The 22,730-nt window shown below is 45.4% G+C and overlaps 1 protein-coding gene across 1 annotated transcript in view; it reads left to right on the forward strand.

Annotated features, from left to right (window-relative positions):
- Positions 1-22,730, forward strand: part of LOC103585881 (short transient receptor potential channel 2-like) — a 34,970-nt gene that overhangs the window by 8,588 nt on the left and 3,652 nt on the right. Inside the window, exons 6-18 of the mRNA XM_008566986.1 lie at positions 3,774-3,859; positions 4,101-4,273; positions 6,085-6,157; positions 7,807-7,934; positions 8,683-8,791; positions 9,660-9,705; positions 10,846-11,565; positions 13,620-13,832; positions 14,788-14,952; positions 16,246-16,420; positions 19,033-19,233; positions 19,320-19,482; positions 20,493-20,585. Of these exons, the coding sequence (XP_008565208.1) occupies positions 3,774-3,859; positions 4,101-4,273; positions 6,085-6,157; positions 7,807-7,934; positions 8,683-8,791; positions 9,660-9,705; positions 10,846-11,565; positions 13,620-13,832; positions 14,788-14,952; positions 16,246-16,420; positions 19,033-19,233; positions 19,320-19,482; positions 20,493-20,585 (2,345 nt within the window). The remainder of the gene's footprint in view (positions 1-3,773; positions 3,860-4,100; positions 4,274-6,084; positions 6,158-7,806; positions 7,935-8,682; positions 8,792-9,659; positions 9,706-10,845; positions 11,566-13,619; positions 13,833-14,787; positions 14,953-16,245; positions 16,421-19,032; positions 19,234-19,319; positions 19,483-20,492; positions 20,586-22,730) is intronic.

Below are 22,730 nucleotides of genomic sequence, written 5' to 3' on the forward strand. Positions count from 1 at the left end.
CACTGAGGGTTGCGATCCGTTGCCGGACACGAAAAAAAGAGACAAAAAGGAAAAAAAAAAAAGAAAAGCTTTACCTAGATTTGCTCTTCTGTTGTGGAAAGGACTAAAAAATGTAAAAGGACCAATGGAGGCAGTTCAGTGTGCTCTACCAGGTTCCAGTATTATGGTGCTAGGAGCTGATGTGAATGGAGCTAGATTTCTGACCCTGGTTATTTAAAAAGTGGAAGCTCTGTGAGATTAGGAACCTGTCTGTCTTGTTCCATAATACATTTCTGGCACCTAGAACAGTGCCTAGAACAAAAGAGACTTTTAGTGTAAATGTTCATTATATAAATGACCTTTCAGAGGGGAGTTGTAGATAGAATCGGCATAAAATTTGCCATCCAAACCAAGACACTTTGAGGGCAAAAGAAAGTGCTATTAGTAATTATACCAAGACAACAGACATAAAGCAGGACTGTCCCAGGCAAACAGGAGTGATTTTATATCTATATCTATATATAGATATAGATATATAGATTTTTTTTATATATATATTTATGTTGGTTTCATCCATAGTTCCTGGCTCCCCAAGGCAGGACTCTAGTATTCCTCTGTCTTTTTGTCTTGAAGCTGGCCCTAAAGAAATTCTCTGACCTACCTTGTCTGACTATAGGTGATAACGCCCCATTTTAGGACAGGTCCTGCTCCATACCCAGGAGGAAGGAATGTTGCACAGAGAGGTAAATAAGAATCTGAACAAACAGGTCTTGCTGGGTTTCCCCACTTAGCCTATTAGCATTAGATCATACCCTTTTTGTCCACTCACATTTTACAAGTTGTCCATGCTTTAACTGTGCCTATGTAATGAGGCTTCTATAAAATCCAAAAAGACAGAGTTCAGATTGTTTCCAGGATAACTGAACATGTGGAGATTCCTGGAGGGTTGTGTGCCCTGGGAGGGCATGGAAGCTCCGTGCCCTTCCTCCCATACTTCACACTATGCATCTCTTCACCTACATCCTTTGTAATATCCTTTACAATAAACTGGTAGATTTAAGTGTTCCCCTGAGTTTTGTGAGCCACTGTAGCAAATTAATTGAACCCAAGGAAGGGGTTATGGGAACCCCAATTTATAGGTGGGTCAGAAGCACAGGTAAAACAACCTGGGGCTTACAATTGGCACTGGAAGTGGGGGGGGGCCAGTCTTGGGGACTGAGCTCTCAATGTTTGGAATCCGATGCTATCTCCAGGTAGATAATGTCAGAATTGAATTGAATTGAATTAGAGAATACCCAGCTGTTGTCCACTGCTTGATAGCTCGATGGGGAGAAATCCCCACACATTTAGTCAGAAATCTTCTGTGTTGATTGTTGCTGAGTAAGAATATAGGAAAAACACTTTGGTTTGTTTATTTCTGTATTATTATCCAGGACATAAAATCACCCTAGTTTTAGGATAAATAAGATTTCCCAAAGTTTTCCATTTTGGTCATCTAAATTACTCTTCGCCTCTTGGACCATGGTGGGATCAAGGAGGAAGGTGAGTCAGCAACTCCAGAGCCATAATGTCAGAAAGGCGTTGAGCATCAACAGCAGAGTGAAATATACATGCAGGTGCCTCATGAAACCAAAGGGAGGGAGGTCCTGAAATATTTTCTTTTCTTTTCTTTTCTTTTTTTTTTTTTGGTGGCTGGCCCGTATGGGAATCTGAACCTTTGTCCTTGATGTTGCAAAGCTGTGCTCTAACCAACTGAGCTAACCAGCTGGGCCCCCTGAAACATTTCTATAAGATGTCATAGTATATGGAAACAAATTTATGGCACTCAGTTTTATAATTTAAGATGTCTAAAATATCATCATAAGCTATTTTCCTAATGTGTCATTCTAATTAGTATATTATAGTGAAAGCAAAACATAAGGACTTTCAACACTGTGAAATAGGATTGTTATGATCACCAATTTTCCAGTAAGGAAACAGAAGTGCAGAGAATTTAGTGTGATGTCCCAGGTCACACTGCTAAATAAGTATTGGAATAAATTTGAATCCAGGCCACCTGACTCCGCCTAGCCTGTGCTTGGAAGCTCAATTTCTAATGAGTAATATCATTTAGAGTAAAGGTGAAATAAACTATCATTATACAACCATCTAGTTACCCTTTCTAATAGTATTCATTCTAAAATTCATGAGACAAGGTAAAGACAAAATGAAGACCGTGGAATATTAAACAAAATATTTCAAATTAATGCTAGGTCCAAAAAGAGATTGTAATGGCAATTTTTTTTTTTTTGGTTTTGTTTGTTTGTTTGTTTGTTTTGGCAGCTGGCCACTCCAGGTATCCAAACCCTTGACTTGGTGTTATAACACTGCACTCTAACCAACTGATCTAAACGGCCAGCCCTTTGGCAATTATAAAATATTAAACAGAGAATGAGAATGAAAATAATACTTCTCAAGCTTGCGTAATGAAGCCAAAGTCATGCTTAACAAGAAAGACATTTACCTTTAAAAGAATCTGTGATAGAGGAATCAGAGCTGAAAATTAAATAATTTAAAAAAATTTTTTAAATTTAAAAAAGGAAATTTGGAAAAATATAAAAGGAAATAGTCACAGATAAATTGAATTTTGGAAAAGAATTAAGAAACTGTAGTGTACGGGCCGAGCCTGTGGCGCACTCGGGAGAGTGCGGTGCTGGGAGCGCAGCAGCGCTCCCGCCGCGGGTTCAGATCCTATATAGGGATGACCGGTGCGCTCACAGTGCTCACTGGCTGAGCGCGGTGCGGCCGGTCTCAAAAGAAAGGACAAGAAAAAAAGAAACTGTAGTGTACTACGTAAATAAACTGTATATAGAAATAACCTACTGGTAGATTATTGCTAGAACTAGAAGCAAAGAGGTTATAAAATGCTTGTTATATAGTAGCTAATGTTAGAGACATGAGTATATGCATGCATGCATACAAACATACACATCTCTGTAGATGGCTAAAATTGGTAGGCTTTTAGTTTCAGGTGAACAAAATTGTTCACAAAATAAATCATATTGGAAATTAAACAATATTACTAAATAATATATAGAAGAGGATAATGATAATGTCCCAAAATAGTTCAAGAGTAGAACTATTTGTAAATATAAAGAAATGCAGGGGCCAGCCCATGTCTCACTTGGGAGAGTGTGGTGCTAATAACACCAAGGCCACAGGTTCGGATCCCTATAGGGATGGCCGGTTAGCTCACCTGGGAAAGCGTGGTGCTGACAAAACCAAGTTAAGGGTTAAGATCCCCTTACCGGTCATCTTTAAAAAAAAAAAAAAAGCATATATATCATTTGTTTCTCACAAACTTTTGTAGAGATGAATAATTTCTGCTTGGTGCCTACATGAATCAATTTTATATATGTACAACTTTTTAACTATACATATTTTCAAAAGTTTGCACATGAACTCATAGCCCTGGTTTTCCCAACAGTGCATATTGTTATCCCTAGGAGTTCCCGTAGCCCTGGTTTTCCCAACAGTGAGTATTCTTTTATCCCTAGGAGCTTTCCGGGATCATGGCAAAACCCTTAGCACTGGGGAACTAGATATACAAAATCACAAAATCTCAGATATTAGAGCTGGAAGAGAACTTGAGAGTGTGCACACACTAGCAAGTATGCCATGTACAAATTATAACAGGTACATTCACTTATTAACTAAGCTGAGTTCCTCAGGTTTGGGAGTAGGTCCTGGTACTAGGTGGCAGTGTCCCCTGGTGGTGAATCTTGGTATTTCATATTTCTCAATTTTCTTCTCAGGGTTCTTCTGATGCTCAGGAGTCTGGTCCCAGCCCCTGGCTGGCTAATCCTTCCATCCGGAGGACATTCTTCCCAGATCCCCAGACGTACGTAGCTGCCAGAGTGGAAGTCTCCCAGCCACTTCCCAGATCTTCCTCCTGGAAGAGATAAGCTACCAAGTCGCTTACAGGCACACAAGCTCAGCCTTGCTTTCCCCAATTAATGACATACTCTAGGCCTAACCCTATCTTTATGTCAAACTGGCTTTCGTGGTTAGATGCCATTGACTTGGGTGAGCAGAATGCGATCTATGTTCTGAGTGAAATCTAGTACTCTGTTTCCCTGCAGGAGCACCAAAGAAATTTTAGAGCTCAGGAATATCCTAAAGCAGCTGCAGCCAGGGCCTCTGGGACGTTCAGCCTGTATGGTGCTTTCAGCTGCGCGCAGGGTGCCTCCAGCCAGTGTGGCAAGCCAAAGGAACAACCACGCAGAACCAGGTCCTAGTCTTCTGGATAGTGCAGGTGAAGCCCCATGGCCTGCTCCTTACTGTCCCTAGCATTGTCCTTCCTCTTTGAATCCACCACTGCTCACAAGTAGGACTTCATGTGGTAGAAAAGACAATTGTCAGTGTCTCATTACCAGAAGAAAAATCAAATATTGTTTAGTAATGGAAAAAGTACTAGTCTAGGAATTAGTAATTTTTATCCCTTTGGGCCTCAATTCCCTCATCTTCAAAATATAAGAATTAAACCAAGTAGCATCTAGGCCTCTTGCAGTATTAATGTTCTGTGATCATTTCAGAAAGACAATTGAGTCAGGGTGGTGATGTATGGAGTTTATTGGAGAAATAAAATGGGATAAATATAGTTTTATCACAGAGGAAAAAAGGATTAAAAAACTTGGAGTTTTTTGGAGTTCTACTTTGTACCAGATATTGCCAGGCACTTTTACTAACTTTACCTACTTAATGTTCACAACAAAGTCGTGAAGTAGATGCTATTGTCCTCATTTTACAAGAGAATCTGAGGTTCAGAGAAGTTAAATTTTCTTAGCCACACAGAGCTGGGATTTGTACTCCAAAGCTTTTGTTCTTTTTACTATTCTATACAGTAAGAGTGATAAAAACAGTAGTGTTCTCACTGAAAAGTTAAGAAAACAATATGGTTCATTGTTTGGAAAATGTGTTTAAAAGGAAAAGGTTTAACCATCATTTTAAAGGACTAAACAAATTAGTGAAATAACAAGCATTTAATTTAATCACAAAAATAGGGGATATTGGTTATCTATTGTTGTGTAGCAAATTACCCCAAAACTCAGTGTCTTAAAACAACGTTTATTATCTCACAGTTTGTGATGATTAGGAATACAGGCATGGCTTAGGTAGGTCCCCTGGCTCTGGATGTGTCACAAGGCTGCTGTCATCTCTGGGCTCAACTGGAAAGGATCTGCTTCCTAGCTCACTCACATGGTTGTTGGTGAGATTTAGGTCCTCATGGGCTGCTGGACTTAGGCTTCCCTCAGTTCCTTTAGCACGAGAGCCTCATCATAGAGCATCTCATAGTATGGCAGCTTGTTTCATCAGAGTGAGCACATAAGGGCAGGAGCTAGTGCCAGTAAGAGAGAGAGAATGCTAACAAGGCAGAAGTCAGCCTTGTGTAACCTAATCACAGAAGTGCCATCCCATCACCTTTGCCATATTCCATTCATTAGAAGCAAGCTACTAGGTCCAGTCTCCACTCAAGGGGAGGCATGTGTACCAGGAGGCAGCAATGAATGGGAGTCATTTCAGAAGCTGTCTATCACAGAAGGAAGATGTAGTTTATTATTTCAAGAGCAGAAGAATGGAAGGGAACTAACTGGGGGGCATCTAATAAAGAGGAGCAAGAGAGCTATGAAAGCACTTTGAAATATATTAAAAGCTGTACAAAGTATTTCATAAATTCTGAATAACTAGACAAATGGTGGTTGTTGTTTTTGTTAACATTCATTTGACATATTTATTGAACATCTCTTATGTGCCAGGCTCAGTGCCAGGGATACCACAGTAAATAAAATAGCAATGCTCCTACCCTGATGTTAGTGTCACACAAAGAAATCTAAACCCTAAAACTGCGATAAGTACTTTGAAGGAAAAGCATAATAGAATGACCAGATTTAGATTAGAGAATCCAAAGAAAGTGCCTTATAGTAATTAGCATTTCATCTAAGACTTGAAGAGTGAGAAAGAATCAACCAGCCAAAGAGGGTAGAAACAATATTCTTAAAAGACAAAACATCACATGGGAAGGCCCTTTTGTTAACGAACTAGATTTAATGAGCATTTCTTACACAGAGCCCAGAGCAGAGGAGCAAAACTCAGGGAAGTATGTGGGCAGGACGAAGAGACGGAGAGTGCACGACCAAAGGTAAGTAGGTCAGCTTGAAAGACCCACATCACCTCTCATGCCCTTCTACAGCTGTCTTCTTCCATTGCTTTTGCTTCAAGTAAGTCAGAGAGTACCCTTGTGTTTGGGTCCGGATCTCTTAGTCTGGACCTAAGGGTAGTGGAGAAAAGATGTCCTTTTCCACATGTTGTCAGGCTTGGAGCTGAACAAGGAAGCAGCCTGTAGTGAACCACATTCTGAAAATGAGTATGCTGCATCTTATGCTCTTCATCACAAGTCTTTTCTGCTTCAAAGGACACTGTCAAGAAAGTAAAAAGACAGCCCATCAGATATGAAAGAAAACATTTGCATATAATATATTCGATAAGGTTCTTCTGTGTAGAATATACAAGGAACCCTTACAACGCATCAATAAAAAGATAAGTAACCCAATAAAAAAAGGACAAAGGATCTGAATAGACTTTTCTCCAAAGAAGATATACAGATGGCCAATAAGAACATGAAAAGATGCTTAACATCATTAGCCATCAGAGAAATGCAAATCAAAACCACGATGATCACTTCACACCCACTAGGATAGCTATAATCAAAAAGACGGACAATAGGAAATCTTAGCAAAGATACAGAGAAATTGGAACTCATATATTGCTAGTGGGAATGTAAAGGGGCTGCTTTGGAAAACAGTTTAGTACTTCCTCAAAAGCCTGTACATAGAGTTACCCTATGACTCAGCAATTCTCCAGAGAATTGATAACAGTTGCTCACATAAAAACGTATAGACAAATGTTCATAGCAGCATTTTTTTTTATGGCAGCTAGCCCGTATAGGGATCTGAACCCTTGACCTTGATGTTATAACACCGTGCTCTAACCAACTGAGCTAACTGGCCTGCCCTGCATCATTTATAATAGCCAAAAAGTGGAAAAAACCCAAATGTCCATCGGATAAACAAAATGTGGTATATCTGTATGATGGAATATTATTCAGCCATTAAAAAAGAGTATAGTTTTGACACCTGCCACACATTGATGAACCTTTAAAATATGATAAGTGAAAAAAGAATTCAGTGACAAAAGACCGCTTATCATATGATTTCATTTATATAGTATTCCAGAACAGAGAAATCCATAGACAGAAAGTAGATCAGGTCGGGCTGTTTAGCTCAGTTGGTTAGAATGTGGTATTAGAACACCAAGGTTAAGGGTGTGGATCCCCTTCCCGGCCAGCCACCAAAAAAAAAGAAAGATCATAGATCAGTGGTTGCCAGGGTCTATGGGGCCAGAGGAATGGGGAATAACTGCCAATGGGTTCAGAGTTTCTTTTGGGGGTGATAAAAAAATGTTCTGGGATTACATAGCTGTGGTTACTCAACCTTGTGAATATACTAAAATCATTGAATTTACACTTCAAAAGTGTGAGTTTTATGGTTTGTGATTATATATCTCAATAAAAAAATAATTTAAACCTGAGGGCAGTAATAGAAGCTGTGTTCTCAGATGTCCAAAGGTTAAATGACTTCCTTCAAGTCTGGTATATCAAGTGGGAAAACCAGGACTACAACCCAGGGTTTCTAAGTCCACATCAACTATTCTGCATTCTTTTTGTCCTGATTCTAGGCTCCGTCAGCCTTTATGGCCTCTTACTAATCGCTTAATTGGTCTTTCTCACAGGCCTCTAGCCAACTCTAACTCTCAGCCAAACAGGAGGGAGACAGCAAGGGCAGGGCAAAGAGAAAAACACGGACCCCAGGCCGAAAGCACTGGTGTCCAAGAGAACAGACAGTGCCCCATATGTGCAGGTAAGCTGCTTGGGCACAGGGGGTTGTTATGAGACTACTAGGTTTTCCTTGAAGGAGGAATAGGAGACCGGGGAGTACTGCCAAGAGACATTTGGACTTAGACCCCTAGCTTCTGTCATCTCTGCATGCCCCGGGTAACTACTGTACTTTAAGTCAACTGACAGACAAGTCTGTTTTGGGCACCTGCTCACATTGTGTCAGCTAAGCTGAGGAAGGGACATGGGCCCTGCCTTCAGGAGAATTATAAAGCCAAACAATATGAAACACCATTGGAGAGGGCCTAGAATTTCCTTCATAACTTTTTCCTCCATGTCCAAATTTTACTTACTCTTGAAGTCTCTGTTCAAATGGTGCTTCTTTGCCAGATCTTCTCTGATCTTCCCAGATAATCTCTCCCAGCTGAGATCCTGCAGTATTCTCTGATTCCCTTGGACTTAGCACTTCTCACCTTCTGCTTTGTATCAGTTATTTGTGTTCATGGCTTATCTTTACCACTAGACTCTACATTCCATAAGGACAAGCCTGGGTTTACATTCCTCAGCTTCTAGCATACTGTCAGGCACACAGTAAACACTCAGTAAATGTTTAATGGATACCTGACCGTGTCTTGAGTGTAAAATATTAACTATGATAAGATTCCTGCAAAAACAGCTACATTTTGGCAGCAGATATCCCCTTCAGATTTCTTAGGGTGGCATCCCGCCCGGGAGCAGGCCCAATTTTGTTTACCTCCTTCTCTCCCCTTTAGGCTCCTTCAGCATCGAGATTCTTCCCCTGCATGCTGCCACTTGTGGAGAGACCTCCCCACCTCACGCAGCTTCTCCCTCCTCATCACCATCTTCATCCCAGTCTATACTGTGGGTGTCCTCCCCAGAGAGTTCACCACGCATTTCCTGGGTTCAGTGCCCTATCTGCCAGTTGCAGTTCTCAGCAAGAGAAGTAGAAGAACATGCCAGCATGTGTGGGGAGGTCCCTCAGGTATGAGCCATGAGGTCCTTTGGTTTTTGCCCCCCACCCTGTGTGACTAAGACTGGGGAGTGGACTTCTTGACAGCTGAGAAGAACTGATGGGGCCAAGCCTCCCTCTCTCCTTCCCTCCACTCATTCCCTCAGGACTCTGCCTGAGGGTACCTCTGGGCCTAGCCTGCCTGATCCCCATTCCCAGTTGTCAAGGCTTCTGTCACCATGGCACCCGATTCTCCTAAGGACAGCTCTGGTGGGTCTTGAGATGCTATCCAGAACACCTTCCGCCGAGTGAGTGTTGCACATCCTCACACCCATTTTCCTGAAAGAAAAACAAGTCCAGTGAAGAGAAAAACATGCCTAACACATAAGATCCTATGGTGTACTGGAAAGGCGAGAGTGGCCTTTGAGCATTTGGCTGGTATCCAGCATCCCATGAACTCTCAGTATCCTTTGTGGGTTCCTGTCCTAGGTGCAATCAGGTAACAGTGCTGCTGTGTGACTTTAAGCATCTTACTTATCTTGGGCCCAGAATTAACTGTCCATAACTGAAAGAAAATCCCCATCCTCCTGTTCACAGGGCTGTTATAGGTTTAATAACTGAGGAATGGTTCTAGGATTGGCTGTGGAACCTTGGGCAAATCCCATTCCCCATCTGCACAATGAGATAGTTGGACCAGAGGGTCTCTAAGGTCCCCTTGAGCTATGACAGTCTAAATTCTGTTCCCACCTTTGAGCAACTCTGCCCTCTCCCCTTTCCCAGAAGATTTCATGGTGTAGCACTAACACCAGTTCCCCTGGTCCCCAAGGTACAGGGCAGAGGGTGAGCAGCTGGTCCTGCAAAGGGAGGCCCCAGGGCGGGGTTTTGAATGGGTAGGGAAGAGGCTGCTGGGCACAGTCAGGGGAGCAGGCAGAGCAGGAGTTCAGTCCTTCGGTCCCTGCCAGCATAAGTGGGTGCAACCATGGACCCCCTCACGGTAAGAGGCCTTCTGCTCCCCTATCTTCCCCCATCTTGGTCCCATTTCTAGCTGTGAATAAGACAATAGATTGGCCCAGAGAGGCAGCAGGGGCATCCTAGCTGCTAGGCAGGTGGTGGACATCACCGTGTGGGTGGGAGAAGTGCACCTGGAGCTCTGAGCCTGGGCACAGAAGGGAAGAGCAGTGAGGACAGGACTGGGCCTGGTGGAGGAGAAAGACAAGGCAGTACCAAGGAGGAGAGATGTCCTCCAAAGCAGGAGAGGGCAAAGATGGGGGTTTGGTGGAGGAGAAGCATGTTGAGATTTGCTGGGAGTCCTGGTCGGAGCAGAAGGGTTTCGGAAAAGCCCAGTACAAAGTCACTCCTGTGTGGACATGTCTGGACCTGCCCTTCAGATAGGCTCTGGGACTTTCAGAGGAATGAGCAGCTGGGAGGTGAAGTCAACAAGATGAGAGCTGGGTCCCGCACAGATCCTGTGTACCTACGTGTGGGGTTAGGCTCCAGTGCATCCCCGTCGACCTGCGTTAGCCCACCCTTTCTCAGGGTAACCACATTTGGCCCCACCATGTGTGTGGGTTCCTGTGAGGGTGCAAGTTGCACCAAGGAGGGGCCCCCAGTCAGACCACCTACGTGTGGGGTTAGGCTCCAGTGCATCCCCGTCGACCTGCGTTAGCCCACCCTTTCTCAGGGTAACCACATTTGGCCCGACCATGTGTGTGGGTTCCTGTGAGGGTGCAAGTTGCACCAAGGAGGGGCCCCCAGTCAGACCCAGTCCTGGCACTTTCCTAACCTGTGAATCTACACAATAAAATGGTAAATAAGACAATTTTTGCCAGCATGTGTTTGAGAAAAGGAAGAATATGATGGTGGCTGGGTATGGAGGATTAAGAGCATGAAGGTGGAAGGGTAAGGAAGGCCCCAAAACAAGGGGGCTTAGAAACTCAGGGTCCCTACTCTGTACTCCCTCCACCAGCCACAGCCTAACTGGACCGAGATCATGAACAAAAAGCTCAAGTTCCCACCTCCACTCTTGGCTGCCATCCAGGAGGGACGACTAGGTCTTGTGCAGCAGCTGCTGGAGGCAGGGGTCGAGACCACAGGCAGTGGGCCTGGTGGGCCCCTGCGGAATGTGGAGGAAGCTGAGGACCGCTCTTGGAGGGAAGCCCTCAACCTGGCCATCCGCCTGGGCCATGAGGCCATCACTGAAGTGCTGTTGGCCAATGTCAAGTTTGACTTCCGGCAGATCCACGAAGCCCTGCTAGTGGCAGTGGACACAAACCAGCCTGCCGTGGTGCGTCGCCTGCTGGCCCGGCTGGAACGGGAGAAGGGCCGCAAAGTAGACACTAGGTCTTTCTCACTGGCTTTCTTTGATTCATCAATCGATGGCTCCCGCTTTGCCCCTGGAGTCACTCCACTCACCCTGGCCTGTCAAAAGGACCTGTATGAGATCGCGCAGCTGCTCATGGACCAGGGCCACACCATTGCCCGGCCCCACCCAGTCTCCTGTGCCTGCCTCGAGTGCAGCAATGCCCGCCGCTATGACCTGCTGAAGTTCTCCCTGTCCCGCATCAATACGTACCGTGGCATTGCCAGCAGGGCCCACCTCTCACTGGCCAGTGAGGATGCCATGCTAGCTGCCTTCCAGCTTAGCCGTGAGCTCAGGCGCCTTGCACGCAAGGAGCCTGAGTTTAAGGTTGGTTTCTCCTACCCTTCGTGCCCTGTCTCTGTTCTTCCACCAGACTGTGGCTGGGCCTGTGGTGGGTGTCCTGGGAAATGGAAAGCAACAGAAGGAGGATGAGGCCTAGTCTCTGTTCTCAGGAAACCTCCATTTTGATAGGGAGTCACAGAATCCCATCCTGAGGGGGATCTCATTCTAATGGCAGAGAGCAGTCACTCTAGGGTACCTAGTCTTATGGGGGTGGCACAACCCCCACCCTGGGGCTGCCCAATTTGTTTCATAGACACAGAAAAGCAGATGGACAGACAGAGATGGCATTCAGTGGAATATGTTTCTTCTTGGGTACCTAGCATGATTCAAGCTTGTGATCAAAAGCAGGAGAGGGCGGGGGGACAAGACACAGGACACTCAAGTTAATTCAGTGCCTCAGGATAGTGCTCACAGGGCTTCCAAGGCCCAGAAGACAGAAAGGTCAGAAAAACTGCTGTTGTGTTCGGGGATGACTTCTTGGAAGAAGCAGCATGAGGCTTAGCTATGGAAGTGGGTGGTTTAAAGAAGGAAGAAGAGCAGGGAAAGTATTTGAGTAGGGCTGCAGTCTAAGCAAAGGCTCTCTGGTAGCAAAAGTATACATGGTGACGAATGCAGGGGAGACCCTTTGAAGGACCAAGAGTGAATGAAGCAGAATCTGGAGGCAGGGACCAGTCAGGGGCCTTGAATACCACCAGTCCAGTTCATCCATCACTCATCCACTGGCATCCCCTGTGGGCCAAGCCAGACTTGGTCCCCATCAAGATTACCATTGGGTGGGCTGGCCGGTTAGCTCAGTTGGTTAGAGTGTGGTAACACCAAGGTCAAAGGTTTGGATCACCAACCAGCTGCCAAAAAAATAATGATAAAAATTTTTACATTGTATAATGTCAGATATGCTAATTATCCTGATTTGAGCATCACAGATTGCACACCACTAGATATTTAACCCTGTACCCCACATATATGTACAATCAACTGTGGTTTCAATTTTTTTTAAAAAAAGGTTACCATTAGATGGGAAAACTGACAAGCTTATTAAAGTGGAGGTCTAAGGCAGAATATGGCCTGTGTCAGGTGAGCATGAAAGAACATGCTGCTCCCACCCAGAGTTGTGGGAGGATAGGAGAATGAAAAGCCCCTACTGCACAGCTAGCAGGAAGGGGCAGTCCTTTCCAAAGGACTTTCCCTCCCTTCTCACAGCAGCCCATGGAGAGAGGCACAGCAGGAATTATCCCCACTTTCCAGGCAGGGAAGCTGAGGCCTGGAATGGGGAAGAACATTACCCAATATGACACCATCTGAGGGACAGTGCTGGGACTCAGACCTACATCCTCAAAGCCTAGCCTGGATTCTTTCTGGGTTAAGGGCCCCAAGCAAAACTGAGGATAGGATGGGTAAAGTGGAGGCAAGAACTGCCTTATTCATTTCTGCACCTCCTAAAACTGCCAGCACATGTTCTCATATAAAGTAGATGCTCAAAGAAAGTAATTTAAATGAGCACGTGAAAGGCATAGGGAGTAGGAGTAAAAGTGGGACAGAAAATAGGGATTAGAAGGGCCGGCCCATGATTCACTTGGGAGAGTGTAGTGCTGATAACACCAAGGCCACAGATTCGGATCCCTATATAGGGATGGCCGGTTTGCTCACTTGGGAGAGCATGGTGCTTACAACACCAAGTCAAGGGTTAAGATCCCCTTACCGGTCATCTTTTTTAAAAAAAGAAAATACGGATTCTAAAAATTAAGTACAAGAAATGGGCAAAGGTGAAAGAGGGGTTTGGGTTGAAGTGACTTAGTGATGAGGGAGAGATAGCACCAGATAAGAAAAGGTGACACAGGAGGTAATTCATTATAGCAAGAAGTATAAGTGAAGTGGCAGAGAAGAAAGAACTCAGTGACACCAGATGTAGGAAGTGATGGCCCTAAGACAGGACAGAGGTGGCCCAGGCCCACTGGAGGGGAGGGCAGATGGGAGGGAGGCTGGTTTAATGGGGCTGGGTCCACAGCGTGGCCCACATACACCGACCTGCTTCCCTACAGCCTGAGTACATTGCCCTGGAGTCACTGAGCCAGGACTATGGCTTTGAGCTACTGGGCATGTGCCGGAACCAGAGTGAGGTCACTGCGGTGCTCAACGACCTGGGTGAGGAGAGTGAAGCTGAGTCCGAGGCTGAAGGCTTGGGCCAGGCCTTTGAGGAGGGAATCCCCAACCTGGCAAGGCTGCGACTGGCCGTCAACTACAACCAGAAGCGGGTCAGCTGCACCCTACCTATTTCCCCCTCCCTGTCTGATCCGTTGCCCTGCCACCTCTTGATATTCCCCTCTCCAGTCCTAAGCAACTCCTCTTCCTGCCCCAGGATCCTCTTAGTCCCTGATTCTGAGCACCCTTCTGTCTAGGCCCTTGAGCCTGTGGGTCCCCAACCTTCCCTTTTTACCTTCAATCTAAGTCACTAACCTCTTCCCAGCCCTCAGAAGAAGATCCATTACCCACTAGGACCCCACCTTCAGAACAGGACATCTGGATCTTAGACTCAGCTTTGCCTCTTCCTGCTGAATAGCTTTGGTCCAGTCTTTTTGTTTTAGACTTCAGTACTTCTCTCTATACAGCAAGATTAGACTAGATCTCTCAGGGCCTAAATATCGAGTGACTCTATTATTTCCTACTTCATTAAATACTCCACCGAGGCTAAAGATATGCTCCCTTTCTAGCCTCCCCCTGCCCCTTATTCCTCACTGTCCTCTACCCTCAGGTATCCTAGTCCACCAGGAGCTTAACCAAGAACTTTCCCTCATAATGGCTCCCCTGACCCTGCCTCCCAAGACAGCAAACCTCACTTTCCATGCTTTTTCCCTTCTCAAGACCATTCAAGCTAGTGCCCCACATCTCTAAGAAGGCAGGGAAGCCTGGGGTTCTGGAACATGGATACCCAGTTCTACCCATCAGTGCCTGAATTAGATTCAAGAATGCAGGATCTGGAGAGTCCAGAAAAATCTTTGAGTTGAGCTTCCTCCTTCACAGACCAAGGACTAAAGAGGGGTGGGGTCTGCCCATGGTCACAAGTGAGTTGTCCCTCTTCTGGGCGTGGGGAGAACAGAAGGATGGTTCAATCTCTGTGGCAGGGATGTAAGAGTTGTGCACCAGCTGGCTCCCCCTTCCTCCTCCCTGCTTGGTGGGTGCCTCCTGTGGTCACACTTCATCTCTGCTTAGTTTGTAGCACACCCCATCTGCCAGCAAGTCCTGTCCTCCATCTGGTGCGGGAACCTGGCTGGCTGGCGTGGAAGCACCACCATCTGGAAGCTCTTTGTCGCCTTCCTCATCTTCCTCACCATGCCCTTCCTCTGCATTGGCTACTGGCTGGCACCCAAGTCCCGGGTACTAAGAATAAGATGAATAACTGTCACTTATCAAGCACTTGTTTTGTGCCAGGCCCAGGGCTGGTCATTTGTGAATGTAACTTTGTGAATGTTCCCATTAAGTAACTTGAGGTGGCCTCAGGAGGTGGGCATTACTCTGTTTTATAGAGGAGGAATCTGAGGCACAGGGAGTGGAAGTGCTCTTTCTGTCACGGGTGTACAGTAAAGAGCAGAGGCAGGATTTAAACCGCGGGCTCTCAGCCTCCAGAACCTGAATCCTGCTGACAGCTCTATACTCTCCTAAAGAGAATCTTACCTCATTTAACAAATATTTCCTTGAGACTCCACTGTGAGCCAGGCAATGTGCCTGGCACTGAGGATATAATGGAGAACAAGCCTGTTCCTGTTAACCAAGTGAGGATGAGGGATAAGAGTGTTCCAGGAAGCAGGAACAGCATGGAACAGCATGTGTGAAGGCCCAGGGGAGGGAGAAAGTAAAGCATTGGGGGAACTGAAAGGAAATAATGTGTGGTGAAGAAGGGATCAGGGGTCAGATCTCACGGCGCCTTATAAGCCACCTGAAGGCTGAAAACACTGTAAGATAAATGAGGCGAGTGCCCCCATCAGCTTTGTATTCTAGAAAGCTCCCTCTTCCAGTGGTGTGAAAGATGGGTTGTGGAGAGGAGCAGGAGTTAGGCAGACTGTCAGAGTGTGTGAAAGAGAAAGTACATAAAGATGCCTCTCTGGTTTCTGGACCGGATGACAGAGCCATTTTATGAGGTGGGGACACACGAGGAGGAAGAGCAAGATGGGATAGATAGTGAATTTATTTTTTAACATGTTGAGTTTGAAGAGACTGTGGGAACTCCAAGGGAAAGTAACTTACGTCTGTGATCCTCAGTTCCTGAAAAAATGGGAATAGTAATACCTGCCTCATGGTTATGAAGGAGACAATAGATATGAAAGTATATGGCCTGATATATGGTACTTTCTCAATAAATGTCTGGAAAAGTGAGTGAGTGAAGGGGCCAGCCTGTGGCTCACTCGGGAGAGTGTGGTGCTGATAACACCAAGGCCACGGGTTCGGATCCCATATAGGGATGACTGGTTTCCTTAGTGGGTGAGCGTGGTGCTGACAACACCAAGTCAAGGGTTAAGATCCCCTTACCAGTCATCTTAAAAAAAAAAAAAAAAGTGAGAGAGTGAATATGAGAAAAGTGAGTCACATGTGGACTGAGCAGTCCAGAACGGCTCCCAAGAGGAAAGACTGCACAGGACCCTGAGAGTCATGTTTCCTCTCCTTCCCCCAAAGCTGGGCCGCCTGCTGAAGATCCCAGTGCTGAAGTTTCTGCTGCACTCTGCCTCCTATCTGTGGTTCCTCATCTTCCTGCTGGGAGAGTCCCTGGCCATGGAGACACAACTGAGCACCTTCCATGGCCGCAGCCAGAGTGTCTGGGAGACTTCACTACACATGGTTTGGGTCACAGGTACATGTGTGGGGCCCTATATTTGTGGCAGTCTTCCCTGAGGGTTCTCTTCACTGTTCTTCATGATAAGCACCCCAATGTGGAGAGACCCTGCTTCTGTAGATGCTCACTGAAACTATGACCGGACCCCTCTGGGCTCTAGCACACCAAGAGAACCTTTTCCTTTACCCCTAATCAGGGGACATAGCCCTGTGGTAGACTTCCTGAGCAAAGACCCCATTCTTCTCCCTATCTGGCACTAGTCCCTACATACTCCGGAGGTTCCACTTACAAATAAGACACTGGTCCACAGGTGGGACATTAGCTTGATGTAATGGTAGCCTGCAAGTACACTGCCAGACAAGCCATCCCAGAGGTCATGGAAAAGAATGGCTCACAGCCCAAATTAAAATGCTCGAATCCTATAGTTTACTAATCCATAAATGGTGTAGTTATGATGGTGTTGTTATGAAGACTAGAGTCGAGGTTTGAGCTGGGGGAGGCAGTAGGGGGAGGGCAATAAACAGAAGGTGCCTGGGCCCAGCACTTGATTTGGGGGAGAAACAGTGGCAAATATGTCTGGCCACAGCTGTAGCTTGCCAATTATCCTGATGAGCAGCTATGAATTTGATGTGCATTCTTTGGGCAGAGGACATGTGGAGCCAGAATGGGTGTCACTGGTGGACGGCTGATTTAAGATCTGATGAATACTGAGGACCTCTTATGCTCCATGCATATTCAGTGTATCATGAATATTCAGTGTCTATTCATCCCTTTCTATGTATGTTCACACACATATGCTCTACGTACTTTATTTGTTCGACATGTCACCCAGGTAACTAATTTACCCATGCTTAATGCGTAAGTTTCATCCATTCTATTGGTTTTCTTTTTTTTTTTTCTATAGCAGAATCAAGTATTCTAAAGCAATTCAGAAAATGCAGTTTTCAAGAATCCCCAGAGCTCCACCCAGCTTCTTGCTGGTTAGCTCAGCAGGCTGGACTGGTGGCCCTTTCCTCAGGTGTCCTCACCTCATTTAGCTCTAGCTTAGTTAGCAAACTCCCACACCACCAGTATACCAAGTCCACTACTCCTCCCTGTATCTCGCCAGTCAATGAAGTCTGAGAGGAAATTTGACCGAGAAACTTTAGGGAAAGAGAACAAGAGCAGCCCAAGAGGGAAAATGTCTCATCCTGTTATTTACTAAACATTTATTGACCTGTGCAGAGTAGAGATGAAACTAATACAGTCCCTGCCTGTGGGGGAAGAAAAGTCTTATAAACACATGAAACAAAGCTTATTTATTCATATAATAAATGTTTGCTGATGCCCTATTGTGAGCAAAGGCCTGAGAATACATGAATAAGTTAAATATGGTCCCATCCATCCATTCAACACACATTTACTAAGCGTCCACCCCTCCTTCACAAGGTACTCTCCTGCCGTACAGCAGTGATATCAATTCCTGACCACATCACATTCTCACTTGTCTCCAGGCCTTTGCTCATTCGCTTTCCCTAGGGCACTTGTTCATTCCCCCACTGCCCCTTCCCCTGGCTGGCTCCTACTCCTCCTTCAAGTTGCAGCTTCAATGTCACTTTCTTTGAGAAGCTTTCCCTGGCCTCCAAATCAGGGTGAAGACTCATTCCTAAACACTTGGTTGCCCTGCTCCTTGATCCTAGCATTTACCACATTGTATTGTACCTACTTGTATTCTTGCCTGTCTTCGTCACTAGATTATACATGCTGGGAGGGCAGGGACTGTGTCTGTCTTATTCACTATAGAATCCCACTGGCACATGGTTGGAGCTTAATAAATATTTGTTTAATTTATTCTGGGCACTGGGGACAAAGATATGAATTGCACATGGTCCCTGCTCTTGAGGGGCTCCAAGTTCAGGGGGAGGTGGGGGGTGCATGGAGAGATGGTCTACAGTGCCCCATAGTGATGGTGCCACAGAAATATTAATGGAAAGCTGTGAGAACACAGAACAGGGAGCAACCCAGTCCACCTGGTTAGGGAAGGCTTCACCAAGGAGTTGATATTTGACCTGGGCTACAAAGGAGAGCTGGGTTGGCTTCTAAAGGGTATGGAAGGGCATTCTAGGCAGAGGAAAGAGTAAGTGGAAAAGCACACAATTGTATTCAGGGAATGGAGAAGGGTATAATGTGGCAGGATCATCTGGCTAATGGGGTCTAGCTCCAAAGACCCCCCATCCCCAGGTCTGGTGCTGGGCCCCACTGAGACATGGGCACCCTGAACAGACTGATAATTTGGAGCCCCTTCAAATCAATATTCTTTAAATATTTTCCCAGTATTTATTTGGTGGAGGGCAGAGAGAAACAGATTTTAATCATTCCCTCCCAATAAACAGCCTCTCCCAGGTGTTACTTTCTGAGTGGCAACTGACTATGATGATTGGGGAAGGTCACAGCAGCGATGAGTCTGCATCAAGAGGAGTCTTTATTTTCACATAAGATCGCTTTGTACATGAGTAGGTTAAATGTTTACATTTTATCAACTTCACCCCTGCCCCCGATGTTTCAGTTCCCCATCTCCATGCCTAGGTTCCCCCTCTACCACAGTCTACTCTCTGTCCCATCCTGTCCTGGCCCCTTCCATCCCCCTTCAGGCTTCCTGTGGTTTGAGTGCAAGGAAGTGTGGATCGAGGGCCTGCGCAGTTACCTCCTGGACTGGTGGAACTTACTGGACGTGGTCATCCTGTCCCTGTACCTGGCAGCCTTCGCACTGCGCCTCCTCCTGGCTGGGCTTGCCCACATGCACTGTCAGGATGGCTCCAATGGGGCTGCCTGCCACTATTTCACCACAGCTGGTGAGTGTCCCCCAACTCAGCCCTGAATCCCCCAGTCCCTCCTCTTTCTTGCCTCCTGGACACAGCTCCCATTTCACCCTGCGCAGAGCGAAGTGAGTGGCGCACTGAGGATCCCCAGTTCTTGGCTGAGGTGCTCTTTGCTGTCACTAGCATGCTCAGCTTCACCCGCCTGGCCTACATTCTGCCAGCCCACGAGTCGCTGGGCACTCTGCAGATTTCCATTGGCAGGATGATCGACGACATGATCCGGTGCGTACTGTCCCTGCTCAGAGCACCCTGCTCTCTGGTAGACTCCACTCAACCACCTTCTGAAATTCCCCAGCTCCAGTATGGCACAGGGGTTCTTGACCTGCATTCCTCCAGAGACCTCTTAACCCCTGGAATGACAGCAAAATTTGAAGCATAAATGTAAATGTAACTTTCACTGCAGAGAGGGTCTATAACATTCATCTAATTCTCAACGAGGCCCATAACCCCAGAAAAGATTACAATCCAGTGATAGCAGAAAGAGTCCTTGGTTGGAAGTTCCTGTCCCAGTTCTGTCACCATCTCTATGACCCCTCTTTGGGCCTCAGTTTTCCTATCTTTAAGGAAAGCTAAGTACTGGAATCAGGGATCCCTTTACATCCTTCCCATTTTACAACTGCTCTTTGAACTCATGACCTTATCTGGTCTTCTTGGTGCTTATCACCTAATCACGTAAAGCCAAACCTGGCCTTTCACTCCAACCAGAGCCCATAGTTAATGCCTATTCCTCTGGGAATCCCTTGCCTGAGAGGGAACTAAAGTGAGTACCCTTAGTGGGAGAAGCCCTAGTTATGTCTGTGAACATTCAGCTCAGCTAAGCTTCAGGGAGAACTTCCCACCCCAACCTTCTAGCCCGCCATTTTGCAGGCTAACTTTTACATGTGGCTTTAGCTCTTCTGGTGATAACTCCTGTCCAGTGGAACCCTCTGACTCCCAGTCATCCCTGTACAATCTCAGCTTCGCAGTCCCTCCCTAGGAGACTGGTCCCTCCCCAGCTTTGTCTGCTTGAACTCAGTACCCATTATTCTTAAGGGAGAGCCTCTGCTTTGGCAATCACTTTAAAACTCTTCTCATTTCCCACCCACTCATTTCTCTATTCTTACTAGTAACCAAATTGAATACTTGTCCAGTAGAGAGCCAGGGAGGCCATAATTCTCAGTCCCCTTCCCATAGTTTGACTTCTCCCAGGACAGAGGCCTGCTCCTATCCTTCCGCATCCCACCCCCTGCCAGGTTCATGTTCATCCTCATGATCATCCTGACTGCCTTCCTCTGTGGCCTCAACAACATCTACGTGCCCTACCAGGAGACAGAGCGACTGGGCAAGTATGCTGGGGCAGAGGCAGCCTGGGCAGGGGGGGAGTCAGGGACCCTGCAGCTTGGAAACCTGGTGATCACCTCTTCCTTTCTCTCCCCCCCCCCCATTTACTCACTCAATTAATTCTCTTCTTTACTCAGTTCCTCGTTGATTTACTCTGTCACTCATTTATTTGTTCATTTATACATTCATTTGTTCACTCATTTTCTCACTAAGCTTTTTATTTTGAAAAATGTCAACATATGAAAAAGTTAAAAGTACAGTGAACACCCGTATGCCCTTCATCTAGCTTCACCAATCGTTAACGTTTTGCCACACTTGCTTGATCTATTGCTCTCTTTATTCTTTATTTTTTCTTTTCCTGAAACTCTTATAATAAATTGCAGATATCATGACACTTCACCCCTAAATAGTTCAGGATGTCTCCTAAGAGCATAACCACAAAACCATTATCACACTCAAAAGATTTAACATTAATACCATAATATTATTTACTATATAGTCCCTACTCAAATTTCCCCAGTTGCCAAAAAAAAGCCTTTCTAGTTTTTAATATCTGATATCCAATCTAGGAGCATGCATTACATTTTGTTGTCATATATCTTTGGTCTCCTTTAATCTAGAATACTTCTCTACCTTTTCTTTATCTTGCATGACAAATGAGCTTTTTTGAAGAGTGTAGACCAAGTTATATTCCACAGTTGGGATTTATTTATTTCCTCCTCGTTAGATTCAAGTTAAGCAGTCTTGGCAGGAACACAGCCTACCTGATGATGTGTACTTCCCATCGCCTCATGGTAGGAGGCACACAGTGTCAGTTTGACCCATTGGTGAGGCCCTAGAAAACCTCTCAAGTGTAAAGGTATGAGGAAAACCCTTTTAGTAAAAGGAGATATGCTGAGATTGTGAGACTAAACTGCTCCCTTACAACCTTTCGCCACGTGGCTTTAGCATCCATAGATGATTTTTACCTGAATCAGTTATTACAATGGTGGTTTCAAGATGGTGATTTTCTACTTCTTTCACTTCTATGCTTATTAGCTGGCATTCTTCAATATAGAAGTGCTTTCTCCTACCTTTTTCTTTTTCAGATATCACTATGGACCGAGTTGTTTTTGTTGTTGTTGTTTGGTGGCTGGCCCACATAGGGAACCGAACCCTTGACTGTGGTGTTATAAGGCAGTGCTCTATCCCTCTGAGCTAACTGGCCATCTCTCAAAGATTTTTTTTTTAATATAACAATTAATTGCAGTCATTATCCTTTTTGGTGCTCAATTCTTCCTAAATATGGCCAAGAATTAATTCTTGTATTTGTTTATTCACTCATTCATCATTCATTCATTTATTGACTCACTTTTAAAAATAATTCACTTTCTTAGTCATTCAGTCACTGTATTTTTTTGTTATTGTTTAGCTCACACCCATTTACTGACACCTTCTTTATAGTAGGTCCTGTCCCTAGCACTGGAAGCACAGAAAGGAGAAATGAACCAGACATATTCTCATGGAAAAGATAGCCATGTGCATAAATAAGCTCAATTTGGGATAATAAGTGCTATGAGAAAGGAGGGCTTATGTCAAGGATGCTCAAAGGAGGAGACTTCCTCCTCTGTCTTGGATAATCAGCAAAGTCTTCACAGAGAAGGGAGAACCTAGACTCCACATAGAAGGATTATGGACTTCAGAGAAGACTCCAGGCATTCTGGGCAAAAAGGGGGCATGTAGGGACGTATGTATGGAGAATAGCAAGATGTCTCCCACGGTTGGCACATGGAGAGAATTTTGTGAGAGAAGGCTAGAGAGGGTGGCTAGGACAGGTCATGGAGTCACGAAGGCCTTGCTAAGAAGCTTGGGTTTCTCCAGCAGGCCAGGGAGCTCCAAGTGGCCTCCCAAGTATGTGTCCAATTATAAATTCTTCATGCGTGCAACTGCATAATGGTTTTATTGATGATGTTAAAGGACCCACACTTGGGCCTGTGGTTATTGGTCAAGGCTTTCTCATGGCTCCAGTGTATATGGAAGCTTTATTCAAACCAGTTCTTTCACAAAGAATCCTTATTCATGGGCTGGCTTCAGGCTGTTAGCTTAAAGGAACTGATTTTACACAGTTTAAACCATGAATCTTGTGCCAGGGACAGTAACTAACTACTCAT

Source organism: Galeopterus variegatus, unplaced genomic scaffold (assembly GCF_000696425.1).
Source record: "Galeopterus variegatus unplaced genomic scaffold, G_variegatus-3.0.2 Scaffold283, whole genome shotgun sequence".
Classification (NCBI taxonomy): domain Eukaryota; kingdom Metazoa; phylum Chordata; class Mammalia; order Dermoptera; family Cynocephalidae; genus Galeopterus; species Galeopterus variegatus.